The sequence below is a fragment of the Chrysemys picta genome, chromosome 2 (assembly GCF_011386835.1).
Source record: "Chrysemys picta bellii isolate R12L10 chromosome 2, ASM1138683v2, whole genome shotgun sequence".
NCBI lineage: Eukaryota > Metazoa > Chordata > Testudines > Emydidae > Chrysemys > Chrysemys picta.
In genome coordinates this window covers 12,020,060-12,035,596 of record NC_088792.1, presented here as the reverse complement: position 1 = coordinate 12,035,596, position 15,537 = coordinate 12,020,060, and the positions used below count along the sequence as shown (strand labels likewise).

Here is a 15,537-nt window from a genome sequence, read left to right as displayed (position 1 = left end):
TCAACGAAAATCCATGTGTCATGGAGCTAGGTCAATAGATGTATCCACAAGTACTTGGCTACGGTGGGATCACAGAGCTCCTCTGGCCGGAGCAGGGGCAGAGAGCAAACTCCTCCAGTCCTGGGACTTGAAGAGTTCATGCTCTCACTCCCCTCTGCGGTCCCATGGCTGGAGGAGCTGTCAGCTCCCGCTGTGGCCCCAGGGCCTGCGCCCCTGCTTGCCCCCTGCCCTTGTGCATGCCCCTGTATGGAAATGATGTTTGGAATACATTTGCAATCGATACATTGGGCCCGATTCTGATCTCACACCCACTTTTCATTGTTGTAGCTCCACTGACTTTTTTGGAGTAACTTCTGATTTACGCCATTGTAAGCAAGACCCCTTTGATTCACTCATGCTTACGGTTTCATCAGATCTTCATTTTTAATGTAATGTTTTGGTTTGAAATTTTAGAAACATCCATTATACACCCAAGATCCTTGGTCTTTCATAAGCATGAGAATATTAAAATTGGATTCAATTTAACACGTTTTATTTCTTCTCCCCAGAACATTTATTTTTGTTGCTGTTCAATCTCTCTCCATTTTAATTTTTCAGACTATCCGGGTATGTTCTTCTTTAACAGAGCTCGGCTTTGCTCAACCAAATAGGTGTAGAAAGTGGTATTCTCAATTTTAGTAGCTTCAGGACAGGGCCTGAGAAGATTAATTCTACTTATTAACCAATGTGACACCAACTCAGCTTTGCAAAATGTATAAAGCTTACTTGCGGCTGTCAGTCTCACCTCCTGCTAGACCCTAGGGTTGTCTACGTCCTTGTGGTTTCTGTCAGTCCCTGTCCTTAATCTTCCCACCAGGGGTTGAATCTTTCATTTGCCCCATTTCAAAAATACAATGCATGCCATTAAAACTCAACATTTGCCTCTGTGCAGCAGTTGCATACCACAGCATCTCTAAGTATAGGAAGCCTGGCTTATTTCCAGTGTTTTGTGTGGTGATTGAACAATATCAACAGCACAACAATCGAATACCACACCATTCTATGATATTGGCCTAAAACACTATAGACCCCTCCATGTCGTCATTTATACTCATGAAACCTCACTGAAGTCAACTCACCCTCTCTGGTGTCGGACTTGAAGGCCTTACTCGCATGCCAAATCCTTACAGAGTAAGGACTGCTAGATTCATTTAAAGAACAATCCTACTGTAAGCTGTAGGGTTTGGGGTCATTCTTAGCAGCATTTTTTTCCTATAAGCCATTGAAACATAAAACCTCCGTGGAGAAAGATTGTGCATCAAATGGAACTGATGTGCGGTCTGCAAATAAGAGCAATAAATAACAATAAACAAATAACGATTTCTCTTTCTTGTCTTTTGTAGGCACCCCGACAATTTGTGTCACTGTCTGGGCTGTGTTGAGACATCACTTTGATGATATCGGGTAGGTACCGTTGGGTGAGAAACCCTCCAGTGACCTCATTTTCAAAAGAAGTTCAGAAGGGAAGAGGTCTGGTGGCTAGAGCAGGGGAATGTGGGCCAGGAGATCTGGCTTCCGTTCCCTCCTCTGTCACTAACTCATTGTGTAACTTTGGGCAATTTGCTTAGGCTAAACCAATGGTTCTTAACTTGCGGCCCAATCAACACAGAGCTGTGGCCCATGTGACATTCTCAGGGCCATACTGGTAGTATTTCATGTGGCCCACATAACACACAGAGAGCTGCATATGCGGCCCACAATGGTAAATAGGTTGAGAACCATTGGGCTAAACCATTGAGTACCTAAGGTTGGACTCCTAAATACCTATTTAAGCACAGAAGTAGACATGATACAGTGTCCCAAGTTGCTGCCCTTTGAAGCCAGTGGGAATTGCAGGTGCTCAGCATCTCTGAATATTCGATCCCAACTTCACCAAAGATTGGAGATGTTTGGATCTCAGGTTCTGGCTCAGGTCCATCTCTCTTAAATTCCCTCCTAGTGATTCAGTGACTGACTACACATAAAAACTTCTCTCCATGGAGGATTGGGTTTTGTTTTTTTTTATCCAATGTTCTATTTTGATGATAAAACAAATTAAATCACCTATTTCCATGCAAAACAAGCCAGAAATCCCTGTTGTATCATTATGATGATTATAGCACTGATCCTAAATGCATTAATTTCTTTTAGAAATCCAGATGGTCCCTGGTTTTGGGAGTAAATATCTCACGGGAGGAAAAACCTTTGCTGCTTTCTTTCTTAGAAGTTAATTAACCTGCAGCACATTTAGATGGAGTCTAGCTGAGTCTCTCAATGGCTATTTAAAAAAAAAAAAAAAAAAGATCAGCTAGGTTTGTTAAGGGGTGGGGAGGAAAAGCCAGCATGAGTCTGAAAACATTTCAGAAATTACGGGGCGGGGAATCCACTGAGAGAAAGGGAAAGGTCTGAAATTTAAAGACACTGACTTCAACTCCTGATTCAGCCCAGTGTAAGTGAGAAGGGAACTGGGTCTCTGGGACTAGATGGAGCCATCTGTCAATCCAGAGTAATACCATTGAAGGGAATGGAGTGTCACCAGAGCTCAGAATTTGGCATCTTAAAATGGAAAAGGGCCTTCCCCCCAAAAGAAGAAGTCGTGTGGTTCTGGTCTCCACAGCAGCAAGCCACTTGCACCTGTAACAGAGCCTGCCTGGAGAGTGCAGTCTTTAAGTCGATACTTCCATGCCCTGCTGTTTTCTCATTGTTTTTCATATCCTAATGTGCTCTTACGTCACTGACTCATAAGAAAGGGAAAAGTGGCTGCTGCTTCCACCCCTTCCATTCTGTGGGAGGCACACGGGTTGGACTAAAGTGGTCTTGGGAAATGCACATTTTCCCCTTGTAATTGCTTATGTTAAAAACCAGCCCATGGGCAGTCAGGTTCAGTGGAAAGTGCAAGAGTCATGCCTAGTGGTCAAAGCAGGAACTGGGAAGCAAATCCAGTCCCAGAGCCCAGGCTGGAGTCAGGAACCAGTAGTCATTCCAGGAGTCAGAGCCAGGTCTAAGAGCCAGGCCAAGGGTCAAAACCAGGATTGGAAGCCAGTAGCCACGCCAAGGGTCAGAACCGGAGTCAAGAACCAGGGTCAGGGTGAGGAAGCTGGAGCCGGGAGCAAGCTGAGATAGTTGGGATTGAGCAGGAACGAGGTCGTGGAACAAGGCAATAGCAGGAGCAAGGCTGGAGCACGGCAAGGAGCAGCGGGCACGGGGAGGATCGCAGCTGTGGACATGAATGCATTGAGCGGCTAGAAAGCTGCTGCTGGGCTAACAGCCAACCAGCTGCTCTTCCTGACCAGTTAGGTGGGGCAGTCAGTCAGGTAGCCTGCTCCAAGCCAGCTGCATTTGTTGGGGTGCCGGAAGACAGACTCGGTTCCAGGCCCTGATCCCTGTCATCTTATTCCTTTATAGACAAACTCTTAGCCACAAAATGATGCCGATTAACACTGCAAAACTACTTTGAACGATGTCCATATGCTAACCAGACGTGGTCCCTTTCACAAGCCCTCCAGAGCCGGACTAATCTATGCAGGGTCCTGACAAATTCAGTTTTACAGATCCTGGCTGAAATGTTCACAAGTGCCTGCGTGGCTTAAGGGCACAAGAATCGTTGACTTTCAGTGGGACTCTTGCTCCTAAGTCACTTAGGCTCTTTTGAAAATTCCATTCACTGTGTTTGTCGGGGGGAAAATACAGGCCATTGTTTGTGCCTGACCCATTAGATCCTGCCCTAGAATTTCACCCCACATATATATATATATATACTTTTCCTGTCTTAGACAACTTATGGAGTGGTTCATTTGTGGGTATGAGTCAGGACTGATGGGGAAATTTCAGATCTGTGCACCACATACACATGTGACATACACATGGAAGATGGAATCTGGCTCATAAACATTTCGTCTACTCCCACACACGTACACACAACAAAGGGACCATGGTTTTTAATGGACGGGTTTCTACTCTCCTCCTCCACCCCCTCCGCAATGTTTTGCAGGCAGGCATTTGAAGTACATAAAAGGTAAAGATAAACTTTCACAGTATGAATATTTTGTTCTTCTGAGTTCTTTTCACTGTTGGTTAGAATCCGACAACACATCACTAGAACCAGGATTTACAGTTGTTATTCCCAGGGCCGGCTCTACCATTTTTGCCGCCCCAAGCAAAAAAAAAAAAAATAGCCAAAGCAACAACAAAAAATGCCACCTGGACTGTGCCATCCCAACACTGGCCAGAATGCCGCCCCTTAGCATGTGCCGCCCCAGGCACGTTCTTGCTCCGCTGGTGCCTGGAGCTGGCCCTGGTTATTCCAATGGGGAGGAACGCTCACAACTTCAAGTGCAAAGCATTTTATGATGCCTGACGGTGCTAGGAAAAATAAATCCCAATGGGATTTAGCCACGCTTGGTTTGTTTTAAAATTAAAAACATTCATCAAAAGCTGGGCAGGGGAGAAAGGTCAGATGCATGTACAAGAGAAAAAAGTTTGCACTATTTGCCCAGTTCTAGAAACATGTCCAAGGCCTGAAAACCCAAACTTTCAGTTGACCAATTTAGCCCTCAAATGAGTGTCTGTATGTAGTCCTCATGCAGCTCCATAGGAGTCAATTGTGCATATGAAGGCAGAATGGAGATCCAATGGGCAGACGTTTGCTTTAATGATGGATTGCTGCAGAGGGCAATATAACAGTTAAAATACGAACTGACCTAAACCTTTGCCCAAAACTCAGTCTGAACCGTCTCAAATAACACTTTGCTCTTCTGCACAGTAAACCTCAAAACACCCCCTTGAGCTAGTTAAGTGCTTGAATACCCGTTTTGCAGACAGATGGACTGATGCACACAGGCACTTGGGGCCAGATTTCCAAAGGTTCCTAAGGGTCAGATCAGTGGCTAGCAGGATTTCCGGCAGTGCCTAAACAGGTGAAGCACCTAACTGTGATTGATTTAAATGGGAGTTAGGTGCCTAACTCACTTAAATCTCAAGAGACACCTCTTTGCATATTAGGGTGCCTAAATACCTTTGAACATCTGGCCCCAGGTGATGTGGCTAAGGCTGCATAGGGAAGTCAGTGTCAGAGACAGGACTGGGAATTCTTATTTCTTGACTCAAAGTCTTGTGCTTTAGTTGCATGACGTTTCTTTCCTTCTTGTGACAAAGTTCCAATAGAAGAAAATATCAATGTACTGGTGTGTCTGGTGTTCTCTTTATCTCTTTTTCTCTCTCTTTCTTCCCCTGAATCCCCCTTTATTTTTTAATTATTTTAGCTGCTGGGACATGAATGATAACACTGCCCTGTGGTGGGTGATAAAGGGCCCCGTGATTGGATCAATAATGGTAAGTAACATATGTAAGAGATATCTCTTCATGGTTATCCATATGAGCTAAGACTGAATTAAAGCCAATGACTCTACAGGTTGTCATGTAGCAGAGGGCAAGGCTGGCTAGAAGTTGCTCTGCCCTAAGCAAATTGGAAAATACCTGCTATTATGTAACATGCATGTACCCAGGTATTACTGATCCCAGGGTTCACAGACACCTTTAGCATGAAGGACCTCTTTCTGGCTCTGGATAGTAAATCATGCACATCGTCTATTGAAGTGATTAATCACTGGAATAAGCCACCAAGGGAAGTGGTGGATTCTCTGTCTTCTGGATGGCTTTCTGGAAGACGTGTTTTAGTCAAACACAAGTTATTGGGCTCAATACAGGAATAACTGGAGGAAATTATCTGGCCTGTGTTACACAGGAGGTCAGACTAGATGATCGTAGTTCTCCTGTCTGTCCTTAAGTGCCGTAAACCACAAGTTGAGGACTTCAGTAACTCAGACATGGGTCAGGGGTTTGTTACAGGAGCGGGTGGGTGAGATTCTGTGGCCTGCGTTGGGCAGGAGGTCAGACTAGATGATCATAATGGTCCCTTCTGAAATTAAAGTCTATGAGTCAATGGAAGTCCTAGCTGGGGCATCAGGATGACCCTGTCCTAGGCAGCGTATATTTGCTGCCATAGGCCCACCAGGCTTGCTTTGCCCCTATCAGTTGTACAATCAGGTGCCCACATGCAAAATGGGAAATGACTGCCCAGGAAGGAGTACTGCGGAAAGGGATCTGGGGGTCATAGTGGATCACAAGCTAAATATGAGTCAACAGTATAACACTGTTGCAAAAAAAGCAAACATCCTTCTGGGATGCATTAGCAGGAGTACTGTAAGCAAGACACGTGAAGTAATTCTTACACTCTACTCCGCGCTGATTAGGCCTCAGCTGGAGTATTGTGTCCAGTTCTGGGTGCCACATTTCAGGAAAGATGTGGACAAATTGGAGAAAGTTGAGAGAAGAGCAACAAAAATGATTAAAGGTCTAGAATACATGACCTATGAGGGAAGATTGAAAAAAAAAACAGGTTTGTTCAGTCTGGAAAAGAGAAGACTGAGTGGGGACATGATAACAGTTTTCATTTACATAAAAGGTTGTTACAAAAAGGAGGGACAAGAATTGTTCTTCTTAACCTCTGAGGATAGGACAAGCAATGGGCTTAAATTGCAGCAAGGGAGGTTTAGGTTGGACTTTGGAAAAAACTTCCTAAGTGTCAAGGTAGTTAAGCACTGGAATAAATTGCCTAGGTAGGTTGTAGAATCTCCATCATTGGAGATTTTTAAGAGCAGGTTAGACCAACACCTGTCAGGGATGGTTTAGATAATACTTAGTCCTACCATGAGTGTAGGGGGCTGGACTAGATGACCTCTCGAGGTCCCTTCCAGTCCTATGATTCTATAGTAGAGCCATACTAGTTATAAGGCTTAGTTATGTGGGCACAGATGCAGAGACTAAAATGGATTCAGAAAATAATAATGCAACAATTGCAGGTAGAGGAGCGTAAAATGAAATCATACGGATCCTGCAATTCCCGGTGGCAGATCACTAAGGGGGATTCACCCTAGAGGATACGTAGGTGATGGTATTTCCACCCCCTTCCCTTGGGGTTTTCAGTGAAGGGAAAGCTAAAAATTATGTCTGGGGCTCTGATGGTAGATGCTGCTGAGGGGATGCACTGAGCAGAGCTGTTTGCAATTTTTTACTTTTGTTTTTTTTAATCAAAAATGCAGCAGCATTGAAATCAAAATGTTTTTTTGAAGACATCTCCATATGGATGAAACATTTGATTTTTGTCTGGAAAAAGAATTTCAGAGCCCAGGGACCGTGTTAGCTTTTGTTTCCGCAGGTTTTTTAAATCAAAAAATTGACATTTTTAACAGAAACCAAATGGGATTTTTTTTTTTACCACTTCTAGAGTTCGGTCAGGGCATTCCCCAGCTGCAGTAGCCAAGGCCCCTCACTAGTCCGCACTGCCCGCTCTTTGGGTACTTCAAACCCTCCTTCTGTCAGTCCTTCTCTAGAGGAGGTTGCAACCATTTTATTCCACCACACCTGCTCCCTTTTGGGGACATTATTCCACCACAGCCCCTTCCCTCCCCTCCCCACCTGCATGGATCTGTGAGCTGAATCCAGCTTCAGGGCTGCAAGGAGCAATACGGCAAAGCCACCTGCCTTACCCTCACTCAGTAAGAGAACAAATCAGCTCTTCCTTCACATGTAGCCTGATTCTGAGAGGTGCTGAGTGCATGAAGTCAATGGGAGTTGAAGGTACTCAGTACCTCTCAGGACTAAACTCTGGCCAGCCAAATACAGGCGTTCAAGGATCTGTTTCCCTTGCCGTTTTTGATAATGACAAATGCTGAAAACTGTTTACGTAAGCCTTTCATTAACTGTTGCTGGCAAAGGCATGCTCAGGTACGCAAGGGAGTCTGCACCCACAAAATCTGGGCTTAGGGCAATAGAGAAAGTGGGAATGCTGCCTCCAGGGCATATTGCCCCACTATTAGTCATGACCCTGCAAGGTCCCCTCTCCACAGAGGTTCTGCAGAGTTCCAACTCTGCAGATTTGGGAGGAGTGAGGCAACGGGGGCCAGCGGGTCAGACACTCCTTGTCATATTAAGAGAAATACAGCATGGCTAATAGCATTCTCCCCATCAGCCAGGATTGCTTTTCACTTCTCTTTTTCTTCTCTTCCCAGATAAACTTTGTTCTTTTCATTGGCATAATCGTTATCCTTGTGCAGAAACTCCAGTCGCCTGATATTGGGGGCAACGAATCCAGCATTTACTTGTAAGTACAATGGCTGTCAAATAAGCAGTAATTAATTCCGATCTCTAATATACACATAGGAAAAACACCCTCAATAGAACTCAATTGACTTGTTTGGCTGTGTCATAGAGTCTATTCATGATTTTTTTTAATCCAACAGCCACTAAAATACTTTTTTTAGCGCCACCTTTGATCTCTCTTTAAAGCTCTTAGAAAATAATTTTAAATGCTATATATATATTTTTTAAAAGGATTATGCTCAGATCAGTTATTTGGAAATTAACATACTGTCCAGGCTTCGAGGATTATTATATTTATGGGACAGTTTGCTGTGCTTCATATGTTCCAAGGGCCTGATTCAGAGTCCACTGAATTCAGTGAGAGTCATTCTGTTAACTTCAGGGGACTTTATCAGATTCTAAGTTACGAAGTCCTTGTGAAGTTACATATATTCCCATTTTTGGACGGTAATTTTGAATCCATTCAACATAAACTAAACAATCGTTATTGTTCTTTAAACTGCTTCAAAGCTCACAACTAATCTTAAATATTTCCATGTGAGGTTTTAAATCAGAGCTGGTTTTCATTTTGCCCTTTAATTTTTTTTTTTTTTTTCAAAACATGTATCCTGTCCATTAGCTCCTACTTCTTCCTCCTCCTGGAGAGTTGTTGTTAACATTGATTTGGCTGTAAATCCCCATGTCTGGTTTGTGTCTCCCATTAGAAGGATTTTTGTTTTTCTTTTAAATACTTACGGAATGTTGAAAGGAAAAAAAAATAGCTACAACATGTCTGGTGCGCCCCCCGGTTTCCTGCCTAAGGACTAAGCAGGTTTCCCTTGCACCTTTCCAAAGTCCAAGCATTTTGTGCACGCTAAAACCCTGATTATTAGTCTGGCTTCTCTGCTTAGCACTGAAAAATCCAATTTAACAGGTTACAGGAGGAGATTTCTTAGCATGTAGGATTATGTTTAAACTTTCTATCTAATGCCTCCACTGTACCTTTGATAGCTACAACCGCAGCACGTTTGCACAGCCCAAAGCAAAAGTTCTTACTTACACAAAAATCCCATTGACGTCTGTAGTGTAGTAAGCAGTTCATTTTGTCACTGTTAAGTCCTGGACAGAGCATAGAGAGATCCTGTGTAGTGACCATTTTCAAGCTAATTTAGAAGATAGAACTTCAGGATCTTTGTCTCTGTTCAGCATCCTAAATAATTCTCTTTGCTTTCATTGCTATGGAGGCTTGTGTCTATGACAAAACACTGCAAAATCAATATTTGCCCAAGTAAGCATTAGCAGGTCTGGTCACTACAGGAACCCATAGTTCATTGTGTGAATTGCATTGACTCATTGATGAAGATCCATTTTTTTCTCCTATCCTATTATGTTTGCATGAAATGTTGGCGTTTCTCTAGATCACTTTCTCCTTTTGGTCTTCCCTCAATGGAACATCCATTTAATTAAAGTGTTTCACTCAAAGCTGTAAGCTTTATACCCTCAGACCTAAAGAATGCTTTAAATACATTCTGCGGATACACACTGCTGAGACTTACCACTCAGGAGAAACTAGGTTAGCCGCCTTACCCGCATGGTTTGCCCAATCCAGTGCATGAAGACTTCCCATGTAATTGCTTGCAGGAAATCCCCACTGCATCTTCAATGGCAGTCTAGATGTGCAGAGCCATTTCTTCCTATGAATAGCGAAGTGCATGTTTGCTGCACATCTATTACATATGAGGCAAAGCATGCCATAAATTCAAATGATTACAATAGGCTATGAAGCATCCTTGCTATTTTTTAGTCAATATGGTTACTAGGTTTCACTGATATTTTTCCTATGTGTATAGTTGGCAACCAGAACAAGAAAACATCATATTTTCTGTTTCATTCGCTGCCATTATTTTTTCATATTTGTTTGCAACTTTGTAAATGGACATGTATAAATATATCCTTCATTTATGTACATGTTATGAAGTGGAGTGTTGTTTATCCAAACAGATTTAACAGTAGCAAATGCGTGTAGAAGTGATGCAAGAAATAAAAAATGTATGCATAGATATACACAGGCAGATATAGTGTGTGTATATATATATACACTGCATACTGTATACAAATCTGTCGTTACATCAGAGGTATGGTTATATTACCATATTAAAACTTCCATGGAATTTATCCTAGAGCCCATAATGAATATCTGCCCTGCCCTGTTCTGTTATCTCAGACTAACAAATGTTTAGTTTGCCCATTTCTTTAACCAGACAAAAAATGAAACCCTTCCACCCATGTCTGCAGTAGTCTGAACACACCTCATATCAACAAACATGCTAAAAGCAGTTTGTCTGGGTCTTCTCTTTTTGTTCTAATGTACCATTTTGAAAAAAGCACTGTGGAATTCAGTACTGTCCGGCTAAATGAGAAAGAAAGACAAGGAAGCTCATTCTGTATCCCAGCTGTGAATCCACTGACATGATTCACATGGACGAAAAAATAAATTTTCATATTGTCGAATACTGGTTGGAAAAAACACTTCGGGTGAAATCCTGGCCCACTGACCCCAATAGGAGTTTTGGTATAGGGCCAAGAATTGGGGCCAGAATTTCATCCTTTATTATTAAAATGAGAAAAGCCATCAAAATTCCCACTCAGACAGTCCCATTGGGGTCAACTCAGTACTCAAGCCCCGGTTCAGCAAAGCACTTAAGCACACGTTAACTTGTTCTGCAAAGGAGTTAAACATGTGGCTGAGTCCCATTGACTTCAATGGGGTATAAGCACATGCTTAAAATTAAGCACCTGCTCAAATGTTTTGTTGAATCAGGGCATTAATAAACTGGAGGTTCACAAGTATATCTATGGGCAGAATTTGGCTTATTCAGTTCAGTGGAACTACTTATGTTACTGCTATTGCTCATGTGAATCAGGTGAACAAGATTTAGCCTCTGTGTTGCCCTAAAAAGATCACTGTGAATATGTTGATACACACACATACACACACAGAGGCAGAGAGAGAGAGAAAAAGAAATGTCATACAGTACTTTAGGATACGTTAATTCATACATTTCCATATTAAAGAGCATGTGTATCTTTTTTATAAAGACAAATACTCTTTTCACCCATATGGGACAAAAAAAATGGTATCCCTACTTTATATTCATCCATTAGGATAATTGTATATGTTGGATTTATTTGAGATGATACAGTATATGACCCATATATAACTTAATATGTAAATGGTTCCTTATATATTAAAGTCCATACACATGAAATATGATATACTATCTGTGTATATGAAACACACATGCCCTTTCCACATGGGTAAACATGCCTGTAACTCAAGAAGAATTCTAAAAAGCTGGTTACTGGCTTTGAGAGGAAATTTTATATTCCTATTATCTATATTGTATCTTTGCATGTGAGGGTCATTTTATCAACTAGCTTACGCGTTTGCTTTTGCTTTTCTTTTTTAAATCCTGTTTCCTAGACACTATGGGCTAGTTTCACAAAAGGACATAGGTGCCTAAATCCGAGAATCAGACTCGACTGGGGTTCAAAAACCCTTTGCTCAACTGCCGCCTGTAGGTGCCAAAAAGCCTAAAAGCACTCAGCACCTAAATTTTTGCCGTAGATATTCCTTAGGCACCTATCTTTCTGCCTCTGAGCATGCATGCTGCAGCCTTGTGCCAGTCATCCAGACACCTAAGCCCCAGTGTGATTCATGAACTGGGAAAGATAGGTGTTCCTTCATCTAACTTGCTGTGGGGCCTGATCCGGTAAGGGCGCCTACAGAGGAGTTCCCAACAAAATGGCGGGGGGAGAAGCACAAGGACCTCCCTCATAACTTTAGCACAGTAGTTAGAGCACTCACCTGGGATGCTGGAGACACCCAATTCAAGTCCCTCCACCGCGTGATTTGGAGAAGGATTTGAACAGGCATCTGCCACCTCTCAGTTGGATGCCGTATCCACTGGGCTGTGGGATGTTTTGATGCAGGGCTGCCTCAGTCTCTCCTGTCGAAGCTGTTCCATTGTGGTAAGTCATTACAGAAAGGTATTGGCATAGAATCCTGGGTCTCCCAGCTCCTGGGTGAGTGCACCAACCACCAGGCTACAGACTCATTCTCATACTTTTCCTTGCTCTCTCTCTCTCTGGCCCAATGATCCTTTCCTTATTTATCCCCAATGGAACAGCTTCCAAAGGAGAGACTGAGAGAACTCCACATCAGAATATCCTCTAGCCCAGTGACTGGGTCGCTCACCTGAGATGGTAGATCCCTATTTCTCCATAAGGTGGAAGGGGAACTTGAACCCACATCCCAGGGGAGTGCTCTAACCACTGGGCTAAAAGTTGTAAGTAGGGCTGTCGATTAATTGCAGTTAACTCACGCGATTAACTCAAACAAATGAATCACAATTAAAAAATGAATCACAATTAATCACACTGTTAAACAATAGAATACCAAGTGAAATTTATTAAATATTTTGGGATGTTTTTCTATATTTTCAAATATATTGATTTCAGTGACAACACAGAATAGAAAGTGCACAGTGCTCACTTTATATTATTATTATTATTATTATTACAAATATTTGCACTGTAAAAAGGATAAACAAAGACATAGTATTTTTCAGTTCACCGTTTACAAGTACTGTAGTGCAATCTCTTTATTGTGAAAGTGCAACTTACAAATGTAGATTTTTTTTTGTTACATAGCTGCACTCAAAAAAACCAAAACAATGTAAAACTTTAGAGCCTACAAGTCCACTCAGTCCTACTGTTTGTCGCTACGACAAACAAGTTGGTTTACATTTATGGGCCAGAATGCTGCCCACTTCTTATTTACAATGTCACCTGAAAGTGAGAACAGGCCTTCGCTTGGCACTTTTATAGCCGGCATTACAAGGTATTTACATGCCAGATATGATAAACATAAACCTCTACCCCGATAGAACGTGACCCGATATAACACGAATTCGGATATAACGCGGTAAAGCAGCGCTTTGGGGGGCGGCGGGGCTGCGCACTCCGGTGGATCAAAGCAAGTTCGATATAATGCAGTTTCACCTATAACGCGGTAAGATTTTTTGGCTCCCGAGGACCGTGTTATATTGGGGTAGAGGTGTATGAATCACAGTCAATGTCATGGTAATCGGTCTCCTGGGAGTGACCCCTTTAGTGGGCCAGGACTCACAAAGTTCCACAGGGGCAGGCCCCTGGCCTCCAAGCCTGGCCTGTCAGCACCAGAGATTCCTGTCTCTCTCTGTGACTGCCTGCAGCAAATCCAGCCAAGCCACATTTCTGTCGGAGGCTTGAACTGGGTCCCTCTAAGCCACAATGCTCTAAGGGAGTATTTACAGTGACGTTGGCAGCCTTTTCAAAGCAATGTAACCATTTACTAGGCACCTGGCCCACAGACTATGAAAGTCCTTTGGTTACCATAGAGAAATTAAGGTTAAAGCATAGTCCATGCTGGTTAGCCCAGGCCCCTGGCCAAGCTGTAATGAACCCCATGTTCGGGCTCTGCCTCTCTCACTCTCAATCTGACCCCCTTAGTCACTTCTCAGGTGAGAAAGCCCAGACTCCTTCCAGAAGCCAACCCTTTATCCTCCAACCTCATACCTTCCAGTCCTTTGCTCTCAAGCTGGGGGTCTTTGCTCAGCTTCCCTGCTGAGAGGTGGGGAAATCCATCTCCCTCTGGGTTCTTGGTTGCTAGGTGTCAATGTTTTGGTGACTGGGTTCTCCATTGTTGTCTTGGATTTTCCACTGATGTGGGATTGGCTTCGGACTGCCTTTTTTAATGACTCATTCAGAATCAGGTAGCTAGGCAACATGCATTGCTATGTCTCTTACCTGCCCTGAGAGCAAACTTGGTCATTTTCCCCCCACTGGGTAGCCACGCAAAATATAGGGGAAACTGAGGCACGCATAGGCTTCATAAAAATATTACAGCAAATTCTCATTTTGTCACTGTGGCTAAGCCCAGGAGAGCATTTTCAGCTGAGAATCACAAGCAGAGGGAGGTGCCTCCCTGCTGCCTGGACTTAATCACCTACCCCCAAAAGAGGGCTGGCTTGGCACCTCCCAGTGTACACCTACACTACACATTACGCCTAAGCTCTGACACAGATTTGTGCACAAACCCCCCTTCCATCCACGCAGAAAACAGTCTGCTTCAGAGCATCAGGCACTCAGGATCAGGGTCCTAGGACCCTACTGAGGGGACAGTCAGAGCCCGAGCATGGCTGGGATTTTGCAGTGTGGACGCAGCTCAAACTACAGACCCATGTGAGAATGTCTGCGTAGTGCAGTGTGGATCTATTAGCACAGCTGTGAGGCCCGGGTCCAGCAATTGTAAGCCCAGGCCTACAATGCAGTGTGGACACTCAAGTGCATGCTGGGTAACTCCGAGCCTACAAGCCTGGGTCCCACAGACCCAGGTTTACAATGCAGCTTAGGCATATATCCCAAGTGGCTAGCTTAGGTGAGTGCTGGATTTTCTGAAGTCCATTCTGAGACACCTGTCTGTCCCCATGCGTTGTCTGCCTAACCCAGGCTTTGTGAATCCCAGTGACTTTTTAGGCACCTAAAAACGAGGCAGGGTGATGCTCACCATCACTACACGTAACTTTCGTTGCGACTCTAGTCCTGTGGCTCTGATTCTGCCAAACACTTAAGCACATCCTTGACTTTATGGAATTTAACCATGTGCTTAAGTGCTTTTCTGAATCGGGTTTCAGGGGGCCTAGTTTCCCATTGCCTTGGGGCATTGTGCAGTCATTTCTAACTGTGCAAAAGTGGGCCAAATTCTCTGCTGGCATAACTCCATTCAGTGGTGCTCTTAACAATCTGGTTTATCAGGTTTCCCAGACTCGTCCTAGAAACATTTAACAATAAATTCATTTATTTTCTCTGCTTAGCTCATATGTATATTGGTGGCCCAATTCTTCATTCCTTGGGTACCCCACTGAAGTTAATGGGAGCTCAGAGTGCACCCAGAATGCAGGGTCTAGTGTCCCTGAATATCAACCACCAGTAAATAGGTACCACTATGGTTCATACATCATACAAACTAGTTTTACCAGCATGCCAGAAAGTTGGATGTATCTCTGTTCACAGACCAATAGTTTCACTATAAAATGATGTCACACTGCATACATCTATAACTGCCCTATAAGGGCCTCTTCGCTGGATGCAAGGTGCATTATAGAGGAAGTATATTGCAATAGTACTGATGCTAAAGTCTATGTAGTGTAGCCACCATGATTGTGGGACTTGCTTCATTCACATTAAAATATATTCAGCACTGCAAATATGAGTGATTATCATCAAAATTAGACATTCACGCTAAATAACCTTCCCAATGATCATTATAAGTAATTT

At 43.3% G+C, this 15,537-nt stretch overlaps 1 protein-coding gene across 17 annotated transcripts in view; it reads left to right on the top strand.

The window, feature by feature from the left end:
* The window catches only part of ADCYAP1R1 (ADCYAP receptor type I), a 178,836-nt gene that overhangs the window by 132,228 nt on the left and 31,071 nt on the right, over positions 1 to 15,537 (top strand). For all 17 annotated transcript variants that reach the window (XM_005286324.5, XM_065582655.1, XM_008170768.4 and 14 more), the window contains 3 exons: positions 1,383 to 1,443; positions 5,280 to 5,349; positions 8,088 to 8,179. In XM_005286324.5, coding sequence (XP_005286381.1) covers positions 1,383 to 1,443; positions 5,280 to 5,349; positions 8,088 to 8,179 — 223 coding nt within the window. The remainder of the gene's footprint in view (positions 1 to 1,382; positions 1,444 to 5,279; positions 5,350 to 8,087; positions 8,180 to 15,537) is intronic.